We start from the raw sequence: 22,428 nt of genomic DNA on the forward strand, positions 1-22,428 counted from the left end.
CAAATTCACATCCATTGAGTCGGTGACAGTCTAACAATCTCATCCTCCGCCGCCCCCTTCCTTTGCTTTCAATCTTGCCCAGCATCAGGGTCTTTTCCAATGAGTTGGCTCTTCACATCAGATGGCCAAATGATTGGAGCTTCAGCTTCAAGTCTTCTAATGAATATTCAGGGTTGATTTCCTTTAGAGCTGACTGGTTTGATCTCTGTGCTGTTCAAGGGGCTCATCTTCTCCAGCACAATTCGAAAGCATTGTCAGCACTCAGCTCTCTTTACGGCCCAACTCTCACATCCATACCTGACCACTGGAAAAGCCAGAGCTTTGACTCCACAGGCCTTTTTGTCAGTAAAGTGATGTCTCTGCTTTTTAATACGCTGTCTAGGTTTGTCATGGTTTTTCATCCAAGGAGTAAGTGTCTTGATATCATGGTTGCAGTCACCATCTGCAGTGATTTTGGAGCCCAAGGAAATAAACCTTGTCACTGATTCCACTTTGTCCCCTTCTACTTGTCATGAAGCGATAGGAATGGATGCCATGCTAATTTTTTTAATGTTGTGTTTCAAACCAGCTTTTTCAATCTCTTTTCACCCTCATCAAAAGGCTTTTCTTCTTCCCTTTACACTAAAAACCACCTTATGTGATTAAGATTAGTTTATAGGTATATATATATATTTGCATGTGTGTGTGTGTATATATATATATTTATTAAAAACTCTTAGGAAGTGTCTACCAAAAAGCAAGTGTTCAGTAATTGTCAGCCATTTTATAATTTGTCACTATTGGCTCCTGCTCATGATTTTCAGAATCTCTCCCTTCCTGGGACACTCTTCTTTGCACTACTCTCATTCCTACCTGCATTCTTTTCTTTCTGCTCCTTAAATATCAGTGTTTGAATAAGCATTCACTATGTATCTCAGAAAGAAGTAGATCCTGTGGTTTAGAAGCATGTAAAACATTGCATATGGCTTCTTGCTTCCCTGCTGGCTCAGGCAGCAAAAACTCGGCTTGCAATGCAGAAGACCTCGGTTCAGTCCCTGGGTCTGAGATCCCCTGGAGAAGGGCGTGGCAACCCATTCCAGTATTCTTGTCTGGAGTATTCCATGGATTGAGGAGCCTGGCGGGCTACAGTCCATGGTGTCTAAATTTAGAAAATTTCTAAATTTAAAAGTTAAATTTTCTGTTGAAATTGCAGACATTCTGAATTCCACATACCCTGAGAGCTATGTATCTTTATCATTTGTGCACTTTTCTGGTAGTCTATACTTAACAAAATTTATCACCAGGCAACAGGAATATCTGGAACAGCCAAGGACATCCAATGTTTATTACCAAGTGGTGATTTTTCTGATCAAATAATTTAGGACTAGAAATTTAAAGATGTGGATAATGAGAAAGTGTAGTGATCTTAGTTTTTTAAAATATACCTTCGGGGAAAAAATCCAATTTTTTTTTAAAATCCAAATTTTTTTATCTCTTTTTGTTTTTGTAGTTCAAGTACACTTACGAGACTGATGGCACTACAGTGGTATAAGTATGAAGGGCCACTGAAGAATCTGAAGTACTGTACTGTTTGACTTTATTTAAGACCACTAATAAAGACTAACATGTTGAAGAAAAAAAGCACAAGGCAGAGTTCAGAGCATCTACAAGAACATTTTTGCTTTATGCAATGGCACTAGGCGTATAAGTCATGTCTTATCAACATTTGTACAGGCCAAATTCTAGGCTAAGAAAATCCTATGTATAGTGACTTTGATGACTGAAAGATGTTTCACTATATTTATATTTTCAATTAGCTACTACTAACAAATTTTAGACTTTTTATATGAATCACCTGCTACTATAGCCTTTGGGAAAGTTATGGTTAATAAAAAATTAATTTTTTAAAGAAAAATGGAAATTGCTACATTGCTTTTTCTTTGCTAAATAATTACACACACTACAGTGAGATAACCCTTTTGTTCCTTCCCTGTTTATGCACAGAACAGAAGCACACATTGCCATGCCTCAAACTACTTTTTATTTGCAACTACATGATTTTATGCAATTCTTCTAAACAATGACATAAAATAGATTTCCATGTATATAAATAACTTACATACTTTCCATAAAGTAAATGCTCAAAGGTGCTAGAACAGATCATCCACTCCTACAGTATCCTCATAAGCAACAGAGCTGATGCACAATATATAAATACTCAAGTTTAATATTAAAAACTCAGGCACTTGACTAACTTTTATAAAGTTTCTCAAACTATATCAATATATCTAAAGTGCATATATATTTTTAAGAAAAGATTATTCTTAATAACTTCTCTATAAAAATAAGTTTGATGGTTTAGCCCATCTAACTTTACTACTTTAAGTATGAACTTTTAATATGTAGTCAGGCTTATTCTACCTTCTCTCAACATGACACCAACAGACAAAAGCAGCTAGTGAGGTGCTAACATGTGAGGATTAATCCAGTGATTGCGGTCACAATGCATTCCAGGAGGAGGTACCCATGTTACTGGAATTGGGCGATATGGTTTATTCTTCCGTCCCTGATTTGGATAACCAAATGGAATGGGAGGAGGGTAGTGACTTTGATTGCCATTCCCTCGATACATCATTGGCTTTTTTCTGGGCAACGGGTGCCACATTGGAAGAGGTGGGAATATCAATTCTGAAATCTGTAAGGAAAATAAAATGGTAAATAAAAAACAAACTCACTCACCCACAACCCAAAGAGTAGCTCTAAGGGACATTCCCTACAGTCAAGTCTAAATATGTTAAAAACTTCAAATATAATAAATCAGTGTTTTTCATATGAACGAAAATTAATAAACACACCCCTAGAAAACCAGGTATTCTCTGGCTATATCAACGAGAAAAGATGAAAACAAAGAATGAGTACAGGCCTATAAGGACACATCATATTTAAGACCACTGGTGTCCAAAACTGGCTAAAGAATCACCTGTGAAGCTTTTAAACACAAAAACGTCATGCCCTAGTCCTGTTCTATTGAACAATATTAACAAAATTTTAGGAAGAGAAGCTGCCAGGTATTTGATGACACTCTGCAGGTGATTCTAATGTAGCCAGTTTAGCATTTTGGAACAAGTCTTAAATTATCCTGTAAGTCAAGTGGGACATCAAGTTCACATTATGAAAAATGTTTTCAGCAGTTTTGGACCTCTCTGCTCAGAATACTGTACCCTGTGACTATGAGTTTCAGAGTTCTCTGATTTCTAATCTGCTCTTAGCATAGGGATTAAAAAATTTATATTCTGTATATCAGCACTACATTCAGGATAGAAAATTCAAAAGGCACAAAGTTGTATATAGTGGGGAAAAAAGTCTCTCTTTATCTGATTACCAGCTACCCTCTCAGAGGCAGCAGACACTAATCAATGTTTTGATTACCTTTAGAGATATTCTATGAATATACTTGTGTGTACATCTATATACACACTAAATATCCACAATTCTGCATACTGCTTCTACACTTAATACATATCAGAGACATTCATATCAATATATAATGACTTTTTTCATAAATCTACAGCTAGACAGTAATGCAATGACTATGCCATAACTAAATTAAGTGGTATCTTGATAGGACATTTCGGCTGCTTTCAGTCTTTTAAAAAAACAATGCACTTGAGAAAAAGGTGCAACCCAGATGCCCATCAGCAGACGAATGGATGAGGAAGCTGTGGTACATATACACCATGGAATATTACTCAGCCATTAAAAAGAATTCATTTGAATCAGTTCTAATGAGATGGATGAAAATGGGGCCCATTATACAGAGCGAAGTAAGCCAGAAAGATAAAGACCGTTAAAGTATACTAACACATATATATGGACTTTAGAAAGATGGTAACGATAACCCTATATGCAAAACAGAAAAAGAGACTCAGATGTATAGAACAGACTTGTGGACTCTGGGAGAAGGCGAGGGTGGGATGTTTCAAGAGAACAGCATTGAAACATGTATATTATCTAGGGTGAAACAGATCACCAGCCCAGGTTGGATACATGAGACAAGTGCTCGGGCCTGGTGCACTGGGAAGACCCAGAGGGATCGGGTGGAGAGGGAGGTGGGAGGGGGGACTGGGATGGGGAATACATGTAAATCCATGGCTAATTCATTTCAATGTATGACAAAAACTACTGTAATGATGTAAAGTAATTAGCCTCCAACTAATAAAAATAAATGGAAAAAAAAATAAATTAAAAAAAAAAGAAAGAAAGAGGAATGTAAAACCTGGGTGAAGAAAAAAAAAAACAATGCATAAAAAGCAAACAAAACAATGCTGCAGTGAATAACCTTAGCATGCACAGTTAATTCTTGATTACCTACAATAATGGGGAAATGGAAAAATTTATTAAGAGTTCCAACTAATAATCGACCTATACTACAATAGCGAAGTAGAATGTTTTCATTTCTTTCTATATTGGGGTGCTGGTAAGCTTTTAAAACTCAGAAATTAGACACAATTCTGGAACAGTGGTTCCCACAAGCAACCACGGTTCAAATTTCTATCACAGACTGAGTTCTCCCTGTTTGTGAACATCATATAAATGGAAGACATATATTCTTTTGTGTCGAGCAATATTTTTCGGGGGCTGTAACACCTGACTTATGGGATCTTAGCTTCCCAACCAGGAATCAAACTTGTGCCTTTGGCACTGAAAACAAGAGTCCTTAACCATTGGACCACCAAAGAATTCCCTGGCCAAATTCTTTTGCTCAACAGAATGTTGTTTAGGTCTTTCCGTACTGTGTCTATTATGACACAGTATTATTGCTATTATCCTACTGTATGAATGAATATATGACTATCTTCCCCCATTCACTTGTTAATGGATTTTTTTTTTTACTGTTATGTTAAAAAAGCTGTTACAAACATTCTAGTAATAGGCTTTGTAGATATGGTTCTTTTCATTTCTCTTGTTAAATACTTAGGAGTCGAACTGTTGAGTTATAGGACAGATGCATATTTAAGTGCCAAGCAGTTTTCAAAGTGGTTGTACCATTTTACACTTCCATCAACAGTTTATGAATCCAGCTTCTTCACATCCTTGTCAGCACTTGGTACGGTCAGATGTTTTAATTTTAGCCATTCTGAAAGTAGTGTTTCACTCTGGCTTAAATTTACAATTACCTGATAACAAATAAGGTTAAGCACCTTTTTCATTTGGTTACTGGCCATTTATATAACTTCTTTTGTACAAGTGTTTTTTCACATCTTATACCCACTGTCATTATTTTGATCATTTGTCTTTTACTGTTGATTTATAGGACTGATTTTTAAAGTATATTCTGAAAACAAGTCCTCTGACAAATACATGTATTGAGAATATTTCGTTCCAGCCTGTATTTCTGCCCATTCATTTTCTTTACGGTTTCTTTTGATGGGCAAAGATTTTTAATTTTGCTGAGGTCAAATTTATTAACATTTTTGGAATAAATCTTTGCCTATCCTAAATAATAAAGGTATCACCCTATGTTTTCTTCTAAGTGTCAGAGATTTAGCACTTACGTTTAGGCCTGTGACCCATTTAAAATTAGTTTTTTTTTTTAATGTATGGTATCAGGTAGCAGTTAGGGTCACTTTTTAAAAAATAAATGAATTATCAAAAAATAAAAAATAAATGAATTATCAAAAAATAAAAAATAAATGAATTATCCAATCATTTCAGTACCAGTTCTTATAGACTTTCCCCACTGAATTGCTTTGGCCTATTAAAAAAATTTTTGTACATATAGAAGTCTACTATCTGTTCCAATAACATATTTGTGTATCTTTAAACCATTACCACAGGGATTCCCTAGTGGTTCAGTGGTAAAGAATTTGCCTGCCAGTGTAGGAGGGTGGATTGATTCCTGGGTTGGTAAGATGCCCTGGAGAAGGAAATCATAACCTACTCCACTATTCTTGCCTGGGAAACCCCATGAACAGTGGAGCCTGGCAGAGCACAGTCCATGGGGTCACAAGAGTCGGACACAACTTGGTGACTAAACAACAACAAACTATTAACACACTGTCTTGATAAACATGACTTGATATTAGTGTGAGATCTCTAACTTGATTCTCCTTTCTTTGAATTTTATCTAGAAAAAAGCCTTTTGGGATTTTGATAGCAAGGTGAATCTGTAGACCCATTTGGGAAGAAATTACACAATCTTCATTCTTAGTGGAGAATTATCTTTCGAGGGTCCTTTCAGAAAACACAGACCCCTATCAGAGAACAAAGATCCCCAAGCTAGAAATTATTTTGTCTGTACTTTGATAACCTCTTTTTTTTTAAGGTTCTTGGTAAAGCCAGATTCAAGATGAAAAAAAATGGGACAGGTACAAAAGATCTTAAAGTGGACCATCTGCTCCAACTTTCTACACAATGACTGTTAAGAGCTGACCTATGCTTCTCCATAATGAAATGTTTTGTAAGTGAATGTAATGTCAAGAAGAACTGTTTTATTTTAAAAGCATATAAAAGACACTTCAATTTCTATGCTTTTCTGTTAGAATTTTATCCCAGTAGTCTTTCAAAATGGGGGAAAACAAATACAATTTAATTTTAAAAGAAAATCTAAAAATTAAAGGTCAATTTACTTGTAAAAATTAGTAGCAATAAGTTCAATTTGGGATTCATACTCTTGCTTTACTGAGTAACAACAAATAAAATTCTGAGATAAAATTAACACACATCTCAATGAATTGCAGGTAATTTAACAATGGTAATTTGTAGTATATAATGCATCAGAGGGAAAAAAAGTCCAAAATATTTATGTCAGTGGTCTTAAAATGACCCCTGAAATACAAATATTATGTTTACTTATCTATATAGGGACTCTCTTGGGAAGGATACAAAAATAACTGGTCATAAACACCTTCATGCAAGAGCACAGGACTGGTGGTTGGGGAAAAGGAGGACATGTCACTGTCATACTCTGGCTTTGCAGGTGACGCTAATGGTAGAGAATCTGTCTGCCAGTGTAGGGGACATTAAGAGATGTAGGTACAATCCCTGGGTTGACCAGAGTACCTGAAAAAGGGCATGGCAACCCCTCCAATATTCTTGCCTGGAGAATCCCAAGGACAGAGGAGCCTGGTGGGCTACAGTTCATAGGGTTGCTGAGTAAGGTTCAGTTTCTAATACTCATGATACTTTTATTTCTCACTCACTAAGGTCTAAATTCTCATGTTAGGCCAAATCAAACCCTACCAGAAACCTGTTATATTTAATTATGTCTAATTAAGACCAACTTAATAAAAACAGGTATATTTAAAAATAGACTTAAAATCAGAAAAAGTACATGTACAGAATAAGGCTCAACTCAAAAGATTTTTCATTTCTTTTACTTGAAAATATATTTCCTGTTGAAAAGTACTGTTGCTAAGAATTTTTCAAACTATAATACATGTTCTTTGGTACGTGGGGTATAAGTAATAAGTAAGTGAACAAAATACTTGCATGACTGCTATGTGTTAGTTGCTCAGTTGTGTCCCACTCTTTGTGACCACATAGACTGTGGCCTGCCAGGCTCCTCTGTCCATAGAATTCTCTAGGCAAGAATACTGGAGTGGGTTGCCATTCCATTTTCCAGGGGATATTTCCAACCCAGGGATCGAATCCGGGTCTCCTGCATTGCAGGCAGATTCTTTACCAAATGAACCAGCAGGGAAGCCCTCATGCTTGCTATATGATTCTTTACACGTAAAGGCAAAGAAAGATATTGTTTCAGCTTAAATGAAAAATTAACTAAAGAAAAATTTATTGAGGTTTCTCTTTAACCACAGGGAGGGAGGAACATGAAAGTTAAACCTAGAGTTACAAATTGGAAGTGTTAAAGGCTACCAAAAAAGAAAAAAGAAAAAAAAAAGTGGCTGTTTCTGAAAGCACTAAGGATTTTAAAACATCAGGAATGTTTTATTTCCATGATTTTTCCTATTCTTTTTGAAATATATTTATCCTTATTGAATAGTAAAGCAGACCTTTGATAAAATAACTCAGGATGCCTATTCTCATCTCAGATGAAACGGCTTCCCCTTAGTGTGGAAAGGCAAGAACTGTGATCTAAAATCTCAAGTCAGAAACCCTGGGCAATATGAGCAGGACTACCCAGGATGACCTTGCAAGCCTTGCTCAGGACCTTCATTATGGAGCCACTTCCCGGTTACCTGGTATACAGGGCTGGGGGTCGCAGCCACAGAATTCGGTTTCACTTCCACTTCCTTACATGTTTCTTCATCTGAAGAAGAGGATCCTGAATGATAATCAGAGGTAACCTTATCAAGGGCCCTGGTAACTTTCTTGGAAATCTCATCCTTGTTCTCATCCTCATTTTCAAAGCTGGCAACAATAAATGCATTATTTTTCTCTCCATACCTAAGAATAAAAAAATCCAAAACCAAAAAACTTAGAAACCCTTGAGTTACATCAACAAAGCAACAAAATGTCCATAAAAACAACTCAACAGGTCTGGACATGCCACCAGTCCCGGGCCAAGAAGGAACCCTCCCAGAACTTGATTCTACACATACAGTATGTTAACCCAGCTCCATGCCAACAGGTATGCCACAGTTTTCCAGTCTATTAACGTACCAAAAAAGTGACCACATTCATTCTCTTTTCTGATTTTCTTTTCTACTGCCTCCTAAAAAGATAGTTGTTTAAAATGTCAAAGAGGAATTCATTAATTACATTTTTGTATGCACCACTGAAACTGGCCATACATTAATGTATTGGTCATTTACATTCATACAGTAAAACTTCCTAATAAATTAATTGACCCTTATATTGCAGATCATAGTAATTCAAGTCAAAAATCAACTAAATATTTCCTATGGGATTTACTTTTACTGCAATTAAATTAAAAAGGGGGCCTGTGTTTCCTGTATCTACACTGACAAAAATGAGAACTGAGGCAACTGTTGAGGTAAAAGAGGAAGAGAAAACACAGCTACTGTTGAGGAAAATAAAAGGATTTGTCTTGACTCACACTGCTGATTTCACAGAGATTCCTATGATAAATGTTCGCTTCTTTTAAATTAAGCAGTGTTTTTTATCCTTCCAAAACATTTTTAAAGCCTTGATCTAAGAAAAACTGTCAGGATATCTAACTTTGGCTATTGGTTACTAGGAAAAAAAATTCTGCTATGAGGGAAAATAGCATAATACACAGTAAAACTAGGAGTTTTCATTGAGAGGACAGAGGGGAAACCACAAATCCATTCAAATAAATTACACATCATAAACACTATGAAACAATTTCTAGGAAGTGTTAGGACAAAGACTGTTAAGCAGTCTTACACAATATGTAATTAAAGTTAAACAAATGATTTCCAAGCTTACAAGATGTAAGAATGACTTCAATAGAAAAATAAGGTTAACTATGATATCAATTAATTTCAAGATAACTCATCTCAAATTATTTCTGAATCAGGTATTTACAATTAAGTGTAAAAGGCCTAATTACAACAAAGTCTATGAAAGTTTAAATGGCAATCAAGGAGTCTCATAGGTGAGTTCTATTTCTTTCAGCTGTGCTATCTTCCATTCTCATGGGCTGAATGGGGTCATAAATGCAATCCAAATACAGTATATAATTCCCTTTTTCTATTCTTTTTCAGTCTATCTCATAAACGGCTATAGGATGGTGGAAAGAGTACTAGACATGTTTTTGGTTCTGCTGTGCCATGTACTAGCTGTGACCACATACAAGTTATTCAATCTCTCCAGGCCTTAGTTTCTTATCTGCAGAATGAAGAAACTGGAAATAGTTGGAGAGTGGTTCTTCTTCAACTGTTGATTCTTCTTAGTAGAAAATGCCTGAACAATTGGGTGAGTTCTTCACAACACAGAATTCATGAACTACAATTTCACCTTGGGCAAAACAGAAAGGCAAGAAATCTGAGGAAAAACCCTGCCTCAGTAGAAACAGAAACCTAAACCAAGGGCAGACATCTGTATGACTGAAGGATTAGCTTTATTAACTCAAATTTCTTTGACACTTGAGCTCAATTAGGTTTTGCATTTTTCCCTTGGTAGTATTTTGGTATGAGGGCTCTCTTCAGGTTAAGTGAAGCAGCTTACTATGTTACTGTAATATTAGAACATGCAGTTAATTCCTCAGAATTATTAAGGGACAACTTTTTAACTTTCCAATTTAAAATTTAAACACACTGCTGAAACATTAAGACCAACTGAGTTAATTTGAAAAATATCAAGAATATCTAATGCTCTTTATCAGGAAAAGAAAGGATTATAGAAATTACAAACAAAAAAGAAGTGTAGACTACTGAGTAGATACTACATGCCAGCTATTTGCAGGATTTCTCCTTATAGGAAAGATCTGTTTTCTATTCAGTATAATCTGAAGTATTTCATGAAGTGATAACCTTTATATAATGCTTTTGCATTCTTCCAGTATCTATCCTGATGGAATAATTCTATGAAGAATGTTCTCTCTGAGTAGATTTCAAATATTTTTTATAACCATAGCCTTTAGTATAAAATGATTTATTATTTTTAATGACTCAGATTATTCAACTATGTAACTGCTATATCAGTTTTAATTTTCAGAATATTCCAAGTTTGGATTCAAAAGCACTAATAAATCTCTCGATTTCCTTTATTAATTTACAGCAATCATCTCTACCCAATTACTAACACTTTGTTTCCCCTGGGATTTCTATTATCACTTAATGAACATTCTGAAGATAATTTCTATTAACTGTGAAAAAATTCACATCATAGTCAATTTGGGGCAAAATTTTGATCATATAGAAGGCTACTGAATGCAAGGATTTTCCTATACTAGCAAGATGAAAGCTCAGTAATTTTTCATTATCTGGTATTATCAAATAATGAAGTATTCACTTAAGTAAAATAGAATGTCCAGGTAACTAAAGCTCTCATCTTCAGCTGTCAAGATATGGTTTAAGCATTTCAAATAAATATGTCCAAAATGTTCATGTAATTCGCCAACTGCTTAAACATCCTTGGATACAGAAACTTTCCCCTAATGATTTAAGACCGTTGTATTAAATATTCCTTATTTGACAGTGTGATAATATATTTGGCTCAACTCTTGCTTTTTTGTTCCCACTTCTATGTTAGACTATTATTTTTTTTGTAGATTTATGACAGCAGTATCCTGGGGGACTGGTTCCAGGACCATCCCCTCCCCCTCCTCTCCCAATGCCAAAATCTATGGCTGCCCAAGTATTGTACCTTAAATAAAATGGCAAAGTATTTGCATACAACCTGCCCACATGCTCCCATACATTTTTTTTTCCCTCCATTAATTTTTATTAGTTGGAGGCTAATTACTTTACAATATTGTAGTGGTTTTTGTCATACATTGACATGAATCAGCCACGGATTTACATGTATTCCCCATCCCGATCCCACCTCCCACTTCCCTCTCCACCCTATCCCTCTGGGTCTTTCCAGTGCACCAGGCCTGAGCACTTGTCTCATGCATCCAACCTGGGCTGGTGATCTGTTTCACCCTAGGTAATATACATGTTTCGATGCTGCTCTCACGAAACATCCCACCCTTGCCTTCTCCCACAGAGTCCATCTGTGTCTCTTTTTCTGTTTTGCATATAGGGTTATCATTACCATCTTTCTAAATTCCATATATATGTGTTAGTATACTGTAATGGTCTTTATCTTTCTGGCTTACTTCACTCTGTATAATAGGCTCCATTTTCATCCATCTCATTAGAACTGATTCAAATGAATTCTTTTTAATGGCTGAGAAATATTCCATGGTGTATATGTACCCTAGCTTCCTTATCCATTCGTCTGCTGATGGGCATCTAGGTTGCTTCCATATCCTGGCTATTATAAACAGTGCTGCGATGAACATTGGGGTGCACATGTCTCTTTCAGATCTGGTTTCCTCAGTGTGTATGCCCAGAAGTGGGATTGCTGGGTCATATGGCAGTTCTATTTCCTCCCATACACTTTAAATTATCTCTGGATTACTTATCATATCTAATACAATGTAAATATTATGCAAACACTTTGAATATTATATAAATGTTATGTAAATAGTTGCATAGCATGGCAAATGCACGTTTTGCTTTTTAGAACTTATCTTTAATTTTTTTCCCTTCAAATATTTTTGAACTAAAGTTGGTTGAATGCGTGGATACAGAACCCTCAGATATGGAAAGTCAACTGTATTTTGAACAATCCCCCTTCAAATGTCATGTAAGTCTTTATGGGCTTAAAAAACTACACAACTAACTTAAAGAACTGTGCATGAAGTAAGGGTAAATCAGGATCAAAGTGTAGGCCTTGAAAAAGTTAAGTATTTCAATATACTTAACTTTGTGATAGCTATTTCTTGTATACTGAAAAGTCTTCTGAAGGAATTCAGTGGACCAAGTCTACAAAACAAAGTCTGACCCAGGCCTGAGGTAAGTCCTTCCTTAGTCCCAGGCTCTAAAAATTGTCTGACCTTCTCAGACAAAAAATTGCTGCTATTCCTTCTTAGGAGAAATAAGTACTGGAGAATCTACCTGCCCCCAGTTTCCCAAAGCAATAAGCTTACATAAGACACCAGCTTATATCAAGCAGCTCCAGGGTGGTCCAGAAAATTGTTGCAGAATAACCATGTATTTATCCAGCATGTCTTCATCACCACTTTCATTGATGGAGATCAAGTCACAGCCTATGACCATCTTTAGAACATATTAGGGTTGTATCAAAAGCACCTCTACTACAAACAATGGGTGAACTGTACCTCTAAACCAAAGAGAAAACCCTAAAGGAACAACGGTAGGAAATCACTCACAGGGGGTTCGATGCATCTGTTCATCCTGTTCCTCCTGCCTGGAAACATCTTTCCTACTTTGTCATCTAGTCAACTGCAACTCATCCTTCCCCACTCAGCTCAAGTATCACCTACTCAATAAAATCAGTCCTCTGTATCCATGGGTTCTGCATCCGTGCATTTAGCCAACCACAAACCGAAAATATTTGGGAGGAAAAAATCTAGAAAGTTTGTAAAAGAAAAACTTGAACTTTTTCAATCTAAGGCAACTATTTACATAGCATTTACACTGTATTAGGTATTATAAGTAATCTAGAGATGATTTAAAGTAAATGGGAAGTTATACATAGGTTATATGCAAATACTGCACTATTTTATATAAGGGACTTGGGCATCCGAGGATCTTAGTTCTTGCTGTGCATGCGTGTGTGTGTGGTGAGGAGTGTCCTGGAACTGATCCTTCACTGAAACACCAAGGGGTGATTACAGTCTTCTGTGAGGCAGTAACTTTCTCCTTTGTGCCACCAACCAGTGCATCTTGTACATATTTCTATCATAGCATAAATCTCACTCTGTTGTTATCTGCTTATTCTTTCTTCTCCCTTATTACACTTTGAACTACCTGAAAGAATAATGTCACTTTCATTTCCACAACTAAGAATGCCTGGTCCACAATGAATGCTTTTAGAGTGAATGAAGTTCAATTTCATACCTAACACACCTACCTTTTACAATTCTGCTCGTTAGGAGACAAGAAATAATTTCCATTATGAAAATAAAACCATGAAAATTTCACTCAGTCACTTAAAAGCCAAAAAGGGGGAGAGAGGCAAGAGTAGAAACAAACAGCAACAGAGACCAACCAAAAGTAATTATCCAGTATTATTTGGGATTAGCAACTTTACTAGTCTGAAGAGGGGAAAGACAAGGGTACCATCAATGCGCGAAGGTAATAATTGACCTACAGGGAGTCAAGCTATCTAAATTCTACAATAAACTTGGTAAAGCTCTTCAAAAAAAACCCTGGTCTATCATTTCTTAAGTTTCTTTAGTTGTAAAACAGGAGTGTAACCAATCTTTTACTATCACCTCCAAGAAGAATGGTTTACAAAATTCACATCTGAGAAAGCCAAACCACCAGCTCCTGGCCATTAAGATATGTGTATAGGCAGTACCTGAGAGAATTTCATAAAAATCAGTTCCAGCATGGTAATCAGTTCAGCTGCCAAACCCAAGAACTCACCTACAGCACACCTCACATGGGTCCACCCATAGAGTTAGTTCCTTTGGCAAGCCTAGGTCACTGTACAAGATGCAGCTGTTCTCACAGGCTTTCAGGACATCAGGATCAACTCTCTGAAACTTATTGACACGAATGCATCTACAAAAAAGTGGAGTAATGTTAATAGCTTTAAATAAATTTAAATCAAAAACTTAGTTATATCTACTAGTATTTGCCAACATGAATTTAAAAAAATAAAACCCTGGTAAAGAACTCAGGAATACCTATCCTAAATAGGTAACAAATCTGAACTAAAGGCAAAGAGGCAAGCAGTGGCATCAACGCTACCCAGCCTGGCAGAGAGAAGAGGGCATCTGCATGAGCACAGGGGAATCAGGAGAAAGGGCTCTCCCTCACTTCAGACAGTAACTACTCACCTCACATGCACTTCAACAAGCAAGGAGTATGAAAGTTGCATGATATTACTTAGAACTTTGACCGCAAAAAATCAGCCAAATTCATATATAACAAAATCTCCAGCTAACAAAAAGACCTCAGCTAATGTTTTAAATAATATTCGGAAATTCTTGTGACAAGGTTTGCTCTGTCGTTACTTTGCTTAAGAAGGGTATCCTTTGCCTTACCTATAACTGTTCTCTAAATACCAAATCAGTCCAGGACACAGAACCATTTATATCACGTATTAAGAGTAAAATATAATCCAAAAGTGTTACTGGCTTACTTAAGTTGTGTTACTCGAGGGTTTTCATATTTTCTAGTTAGCAAAAATGTGAAAAAATTCTAAGCCAATAAAGACTGTTCTAGCACACAGTTTACAGGATCTTAGTTCCCTGACCAGAGATCAAACCTGGGCCCACAGCAGTAAAAGCATAGCGTCCTAACCACTGGACTACCAGGGAATTCCCATCTGTCCCATTTTTTCTTTTAACCTAAGAAATACCAACCACAGCTACCTAACAGAATGCTCAAAGATAGCTCTCAGTATGAATGCAAAAATACCTGTTAAAATAAGCATCCTGCTTACATAGATAAATTTTTAGTTACAATGAAAGTATTTACTGCCTACAGCTAAGAAATGAACCAAGAGAATCCAGGTTTTCATACTAATCCTGATTTATAGGGTGAAAGTGTGAAAGTAAAAGTTTTAAGTCTCTCAGTCATGTCCAACTCTTTGTGATCCCCATGGACTGTAGCCCCCAGGTTCCTCTGTCCAAGAGATTCTTCAGGCAAAAATACTGGACTGGGTAGCCGTTCCCTTCTCCAGGGGGTCTTCCCGTCCCAGGAATTGAACCTGGGCCTCCTGCATTGCAGGCAGATTCTTTACCATCCGAGCCACCAGAGAAGCCCGCGATTACAGGGTGAATTTAGATTATATCATTTTACTTCTTCAGACCCAAAGCTTTAAAATATAGAAGATATAAGTTTATTGACAAATATTGATAATACTACTAACTATAATACTGTAACATCAAGAGAATAATGTGTTTAGTCAATTTCTATTTTCATTTAAAACAGTGAAAAAGTTCTCATTAGATAATAGCTAATATATATTTCTAAGTAATAATAATAACCCTTTTTGAAGGTTTACCATGCAATGGGGAGTTTTCTAAATACTTTGCATGTATGGCCATACTTCGGACATTGTGGGTTGGTTAAAGACCAGAGCAATAAAGCGAGTATCACAATAGCCAGTCACACAAATTTTTGATTTCTCAGTGTACATAAAATTTCTATTTACACTACACTGTAGTCTATTAAGTGTGCAAGAGCATTACATCTAAAAAACAATATACATAGCTTTATGCTAAAAAATGCTAACCATCACCTGAGCCTTCATCGAGTCTCTGTAATAGTAACATCAAAGATCACTTATTACAGATCACCAAAACAAATATAATAACGAAAAAGTATGAAATAATATAAGAATTACCAAAATGTGACAGAGACACAAAATGAGCAAATGCAATTTCAAATGTGGTGCTGACAGACTTGCTCAATGCATGCTTGCACAAACCTTCAATTTATAAAAACCACAATGTCTGTGATATGAAATAAAGCAAAGTACAATAAAACAAAATATGTCTATATTAACTCTTTAAATTTTCACATTGATCCTGTGAGTTAGATACTATTTTCCATTGCAAGAAAGAAAGGAGGCAGAGAGAGTTTGAGTAACTTGCCTAACATTACCCGGCAAGAAAGTAGTGAAAGCAGGGTTCAGATCCAGACCAGATGCCAAAGTTCACCTTATTAAACAACCCAATTAGGCCTATGCTTATCATAACATCACCATTAACGATTTAGCAAATTCAGAGTAGAAATTAAAAAAAAAAAACTAGTTTAAAACATGTAAGAAAATCTTTGTTCCTTTCTATGAGATGCTCTTATGTTATAGATTCTAATGTTGTGTAGGTTGATTCAAAAGTCCCATGTGCCCAGGATCAAAATCAGTTAAGAGTAAGGAGACAGATCTTACATATATATATGTATGTGTTTTTTAACATACAGTGAAGATGTAGGCTCTAAGCTTAAAAAAAAAAAAATGTAAATATAGAGGCTTAGAGACTCTGTTTCAACAAAATTTGCATACCATACATATTTCTATGCTTTTTTTTTTTCACTCTAGATACTGTGACTACTCACCCATTAACCACTCTTCAAAAACAAGATTTTAAAAGTTGCATAAAAATAGTCTATCATTTACTTGACAGTGCTTTCCAATTTTTTGCAATTATAAAGTATAAGAAATATCCATATTCATACATATTTGTCTGCATTTCTGATTATGCTTCTAGAATAGATTTTAGGAGACTCACTTTTCGAAGACTGAATATTTTTACAGATCTCAGTAATGTTGCCAAATTGCCCTTATTTGTATATGTTACAGAGAAACATACTAATTTATAAAAACTTTAGAAGAAAAAGAACACGTCCAACCTACTCTATGAAGAGTCTAGTAACTTTGGTTAATTCTATAGCCTACTCATTTTTATAAAAGAAACAACCCACTATTAACTCTAAGAGTTTTCTACTTCAAAGATGGCTTCAAAATGACTCAATGATAGTTCTGATTACATGCCAATTTAATCCTGTTTGGCTAACTTTTTTCCTCAAGTTTTTGAAATTAATGGAAATGAAATTGTACACTGTCTGATCTTTAAGCATTTACTTGACAGTGTCTCCTTTTTCAGTAACAGTACAGTGGCTTGGCACTACCAAAAGCCTTAGTCCAATGTCAATTACATCAGTGTAAAAAGCCTCAAGAGCTCTAATTCACAAAAGCTGTTCACTTTATCAGAAATGAAGATGTGCAGGAAAAAATTAAGAGAATCAAGTGAGAGGATAAAAAATAACTTGAATTACATTCACATTTCTACTTTCACTCACCACATTTTCCAGTACACTAGGAAACCTCTTTGAATAAAAATGAGAGAAATATATCAATTACTTTGATTCTTTTCAACAGATCACATGCTCACCTTGTTTTTCACAAATGAGAACTAAAGAAGTTGTGTTTTCATCTCCTTTGCACACTCTGTGAATAGTCATACACTTGACAAGAGCTCAGTGACTGTAAGAAAATTTTTACTGTGAAGTGCTGATTTGTGGAGGAATCTTTAGGGTCAGCAATATGCATAAATAAAAGAATTTCTGTATTCATGACAGTCACAACTGTTCCACTTTTTTTTGGTCACATCCACAAATGGGACACAGTTTGACAGCTGAGTTTAGTAGAACATTCTCAACTCAGGTTCCCAAGTAGTCACACAAATACTAAAGAGAGAACATGCCAGGACATGTTTTATAGGAGTCTGCTCTTCTTTAAACTGTATATGGAACTTATAAACTAGAGTACAAAAGACAGCTGGGAGTGAGAACTGCCTTCACTCTCAGAGACAAGGCAGTGGTCACACTGAGGTGTAACAGAAAGCTCCTAAGAATTTAGGGTGAGTTAGACCTGAATTCAAATTCCAGAGCTAGTATTTATCATTTGCAAATCATAGGCAAGTTACCTTCATCTATAAAATGGTTACACTGGCTTCTACTACAATGAATTACGCACAGTACAGATGAAATTATTCCTGTGTCAAGAACATATCAGGTGTCTAATAATATTATTTCTCATTTGCCAGAAAACTTTTAATATGTCACATGTAATTTAGATACAAGGAGCTCATTTCTCTCGACTCTTACCATGCCCTTTTCTAAGTGATAGTTTTAGGGGTCCTCTACAATTCTGGAAATCCTCAACTACCTGTGATACACAAAGAAAAACACTCAAGAGTTACACTATGACCACAAGACTAATCCCCAGGAGTCTACAGATTGGCCTCCCAAGTCCAGGCAGTAGCAGTCCCAACAGCAAATGCTTGTATTTTAAAGTGAATAAGGAAAAAATTAATCTGAGCCACTCCTGAGCTGGGTATGATGCAGCTAACCTGTGAAAGACATGGACAGGACACCATCACTCCTCTGGCCTGGCACTTATTTGAGGAGCTGATGATCATCCTCTTCACTCAGTCCAATCCAAATGTCCAAGCTAATCCTTTACCTGTAGGCTTGTCCTTTTGATGGTTTTTCCGGATACCAGTGATTTTTATATTTTTCTTGAAGTATTAGGGTCAATTTTTCAGCAAACCTCTCGACTGCTTCTTTTTTCAATTTATCATGTTTTCGAACTAGTCTTGTGAAAAAGAAGACTACAGCAGCAATTTCATTCTTCATTTTCCCCTGCAAAGATAAAATAGTTTTTCTCAAAAAACTGAAACATCAAAATTTGAAGATAAAGCTCTGTGAAATATACCTCCTTTACAGCCCCCTTTCCTCCTCCCAATTTTATCTTGTGTTTCATTGACTGATTTCTGGAGCAGGCAACAGTCACTAATTTATGCCATAAAGACCTTATTATAAAATACTGCTTAAGAATTTTATCACCTTTGTAAGGAGTTCACTAAAGAGAGCACACCAAGTTGCTCCTGTTAGCTAAAATAAAAATCAGAGATATCACTCAGACAGAAGCACTACAATGACACCACTATATAGCTTTTACTACATGCATAAATATTTAACTACAATAATTCAAGTTTAAAATTCTAAGAAATATTTTAAAAAAATAAATAATAAATAAATAAATAAAAACAACAAAAAAATAAACTGATAAAAAAAAAATTCTAAGAAATAACTTGTACTTTGAAACATAAAAAAGTCCACTTTAAAATCCAGTATTGTAGAGCCAATATAGAAAATAGTTTGGCAGTTCCTAAAAAGGTCATATATATATATGGCTACCATATGACCCAGCAATTCTATTCCTAGCTCTATACCCAAGAAAAATGAAGCCACATGTTCACACAAAAACTTGTACACAAATGTCCACAGCAACATTATTCATAATAATCAAAAAGCAGAAACAAACTAAATGTGGAGCAACTGATATATGCATAAATAAAATGTGGAATATTATTCAGCAACAGAAATGACAAACTGATAGGTGCTACAACATGTATGAAACTTGAATACATTATGCTAAGAAGCCAAAAGACCAAATACTATATAACACTAATTATTTGAAATGTCCAGAATAAGCAAATCTATATAAACAGGAAATAGATTAGTGGCCTAGAGGTAGGAGAATGGGGGAGAAGGAGTGATGTCAGTGAGTAGAAGATTGCCTTTTGAAATGATGAAAATGCCCCAAAATTGACTGTGGTGATGGTTGTACAACTTAGTGAATACACTAATACCAATGAACTGTACATTTTAAATGTGTGGATTATACAGTGTATGAACTATAGTTCAACAAACCTGTCATACACAAAGAAAAAGATCCACTATGGAGCTTCTGTAAGCATTCTTTCAGGATCAGAGACACATTTACCTTAAATGTGACCAAAAAACCCAGCTCTATCAAAGCATATTTTAAAAAGTGGAAATTCAGGGTCATTCATGGAAAATCCAACTAAAAGTAATAATTAGAGATTCAGCTGCATTTTGGAACTGCCTCAAGAAGGATTCTTTTTAAATGTCAAATCTGATTTATCATTGATTAATCCATAAAAGCAAAAACCTTGTATTGGATATCTTGCACTGGGATTGTTTCAATGTATATTCTGTCTTTACCCGATGAGCTCATTCATTTGGCTGCTGTAAGTAACTTGGAGTTATCAGATGCTGCATTTACTAAGCAACACCACCTTTTCAGAGCCAATTATTAAAGACATACAGCACCTGCTATGTTTGTTGTAAAAACTGACTAACCTAGCCCATAGTTCTTTCAGAAAAGCTGATTCTGTTAGCTTCCTTTTTCTTTTCCCAAACCTCCTCTTAAAGTCTGTCTTCATAATATGATTCCTTTCCTCCTTGTGAAAATTCAAACAAGGGATGTCAGTGTGAAATAAATTCTGTATGGTATTTGAGAAGTATGCTCGCAGCCATAGCTACCCTGATCCTAGATGGAAAGACACCCAAACCTTCCTCCTGGAACCCTAGAATGGGTTTTTTCTATGGCCAGCAGCACACAACCCGAGCCCGCTGCAACTGCTGTGCAGCCTCCTGTTGAAAAAAACGTCAGCCATTTCCACGTATAAAGCTATATTTATACTCCACCACGTTATGATAGAAAAGAAAACCCACTGCAATTTAATATATGCTTTGGGATGAAACTTGCTGATGGAACTACATCAGCCTCCACTCCACCAAAGAAAACAAGGAATCACGCTAAAGAAATATACTCCATCCCCAACTAACTCATTTTCTTCATTCAATTTGCCAACTCTGCTCTACATATCTGAGTTTGGGGGTTTGTTTTCCTTTCCCGCCCCCCCACCCCCACCCCCGGCCCTCTGTTTCACATAAGAAAATAAAAGGAAGAAAGGAAGGAAAGAACCACTTAGTGGTGGCTTTGGGTTGTAACACAAGATGAGTCATTTGGAATTATTCCCCCCCCCCCCCCCCCCCCCCCCACTTTTGAAGGAATGGTCTCTGAATTGCTGACAATTTAACCCACCCTCACCGGTCAGTATTCCAGAAGGATCCGAAAGGTACCCCCCAGAGGGGAGAGTCATAAAGTCAGGAAGCAGAACCCAGCAGGGCCCAGAAGACCCGAGGTACGCAAGGGAAGTATCTCGAGTAAGGGGCCGCAAACCCTCCACCCACACTCGGACGAAAAGCTCCCATTTTAAATCTCGCACGGTGACGTCATCCGGAGACGTAGTCACCGCGGCTGCTCCTCAAGTTCTACTTTGTTCCACAGGCTCCTCGGCTCCCGGCGGCGGGCCGAGAACCCCAAGGAAAACCCAGCCCTGCCTGCCAGGAGTTTATAACTTTGTACTTTTTCCCTCCCTTGTAACGAGAGACGAGTCGCACCCGTTTCTGGAAACAAGTATTTTTCCGGACAGACTTTCCCAAGGTTGAGGGAATCCCAGCCGCGGGGGGTGGGTGAGGAGCCCCGGACCAGCCCCGCGGCGGCAGAAAGCGGGCGCCGGACCCCGAGAAGCAGGATCCCCGCGGCGCCGGGAGTTGGGCTTTTCAAGCCCCGGCAGCCCGCGGCCCGGCACTGGCAGGGGGCTCTTGAGGAGCGCTAGGTGAGGGGGCACCCCACGTCTCCACCCACTCCTGGAAGAACCGCCCGCGAGCGCGTCCAACTTCTGCAATCGCGGTTTTTCCCGAGTTAAGGGGGCAGGGCCCGAGCCCCGTTCCCTTCCTCCCCCGCCAACAGTCGCGCAGGGTCCGCCGCCCCCGGGCAGGTTCCAGCCTTCGGAGGCCCGGCTTCGAGAACTCGACTGCCCTCAGGCGCGACCTCCGTCCACCCCCCAGACAGCAAGCCGGGTCTCCGGCTCCAGAAAACCCACGGCCGCGCGAGCCAGGCTGTCGCCCACCCCGAGCGGAAGGTAACGCGCTGTGGAAACGTGGCAGGAGCCTCTAGGCGGCGTCTCCGCCGTCGCGATGGCCCTGAGGGTCTCGCGGAAACCCTCGAGGACCGCCCCCTTCAGTCCCCAGCGCTTCCTTCGCGCCGGGCCGGAGCCGATGCAAGCTTGTTCGACCCCGCACTCCTCACGGTTCCCCCACGCACTGCCCGCGCGCGAGCCTTCGACGTGGCCTCCAGGGCGCCCGGACCACCCTCCTCCCGCTACCCTCAGCCCCGCCATGTCCGCCTCCTCCCGGCCCAGTCCCCTCACCGCCACCGCCTCCGCTCTGGGGCCACAGATTCGGGGACCCCGACAGTCCCTGGGCCGGGAACCGAACGTACCGCCTTAGCGGACTGGCGCTTGGTGGTAATGAGCACTGCAAGCCTCGTCAGGTTTGTGAGGCTCCCGCGTCGTCGGGCGTCCAAGCGCGCGCTGAGAGGGCGGGCTGGCTAGCGCGCGCGAGCTAGCGAACGCGGCCCAGAAGCGACGCG

At 37.8% G+C, this 22,428-nt stretch overlaps 2 protein-coding genes across 5 annotated transcripts in view; one reads left to right on the plus strand and one right to left on the minus strand.

The window, feature by feature from the left end:
* Positions 1–6,505, plus strand: part of CXADR (CXADR Ig-like cell adhesion molecule) — a 72,818-nt gene extending 66,313 nt beyond the window's left edge. For 2 of the 3 annotated variants that reach the window (XM_070455096.1, XM_020905374.2), the window contains one exon: positions 1,490–1,894. In XM_070455096.1, coding sequence (XP_070311197.1) covers positions 1,490–1,574 — 85 coding nt within the window. In that variant the 3' untranslated portion in view covers positions 1,575–1,894. Of the gene's footprint in view, positions 1–1,489; positions 1,895–6,304 lie in introns of those variants that run through there. The other variant, XM_070455095.1, reaches the window with a different exon arrangement.
* BTG3 (BTG anti-proliferation factor 3) lies at positions 1,560–22,428 on the minus strand. 2 transcript variants are annotated; one of them, XM_020905375.2, is made up of 5 exons: positions 22,279–22,428; positions 18,583–18,761; positions 14,031–14,168; positions 8,178–8,385; positions 1,560–2,674 (listed from the first exon to the last, which is right to left on the minus strand). In XM_020905375.2, the coding sequence occupies exons 2-5, from the start codon at positions 18,753–18,755 to the stop codon at positions 2,435–2,437; spliced, it is 759 nt and encodes a 252-aa protein (XP_020761034.1). In that variant the 5' UTR covers positions 18,756–18,761; positions 22,279–22,428; the 3' UTR covers positions 1,560–2,434. The 2 variants fall into 2 exon arrangements, with proteins under 2 accessions (XP_020761034.1, XP_020761035.1); XM_020905376.2 differs by lacking the exon at positions 22,279–22,428 and adding an exon at positions 22,208–22,231.

This window comes from Odocoileus virginianus, chromosome 25 (assembly GCF_023699985.2).
Source record: "Odocoileus virginianus isolate 20LAN1187 ecotype Illinois chromosome 25, Ovbor_1.2, whole genome shotgun sequence".
In the NCBI taxonomy this organism is placed as follows: domain Eukaryota; kingdom Metazoa; phylum Chordata; class Mammalia; order Artiodactyla; family Cervidae; genus Odocoileus; species Odocoileus virginianus.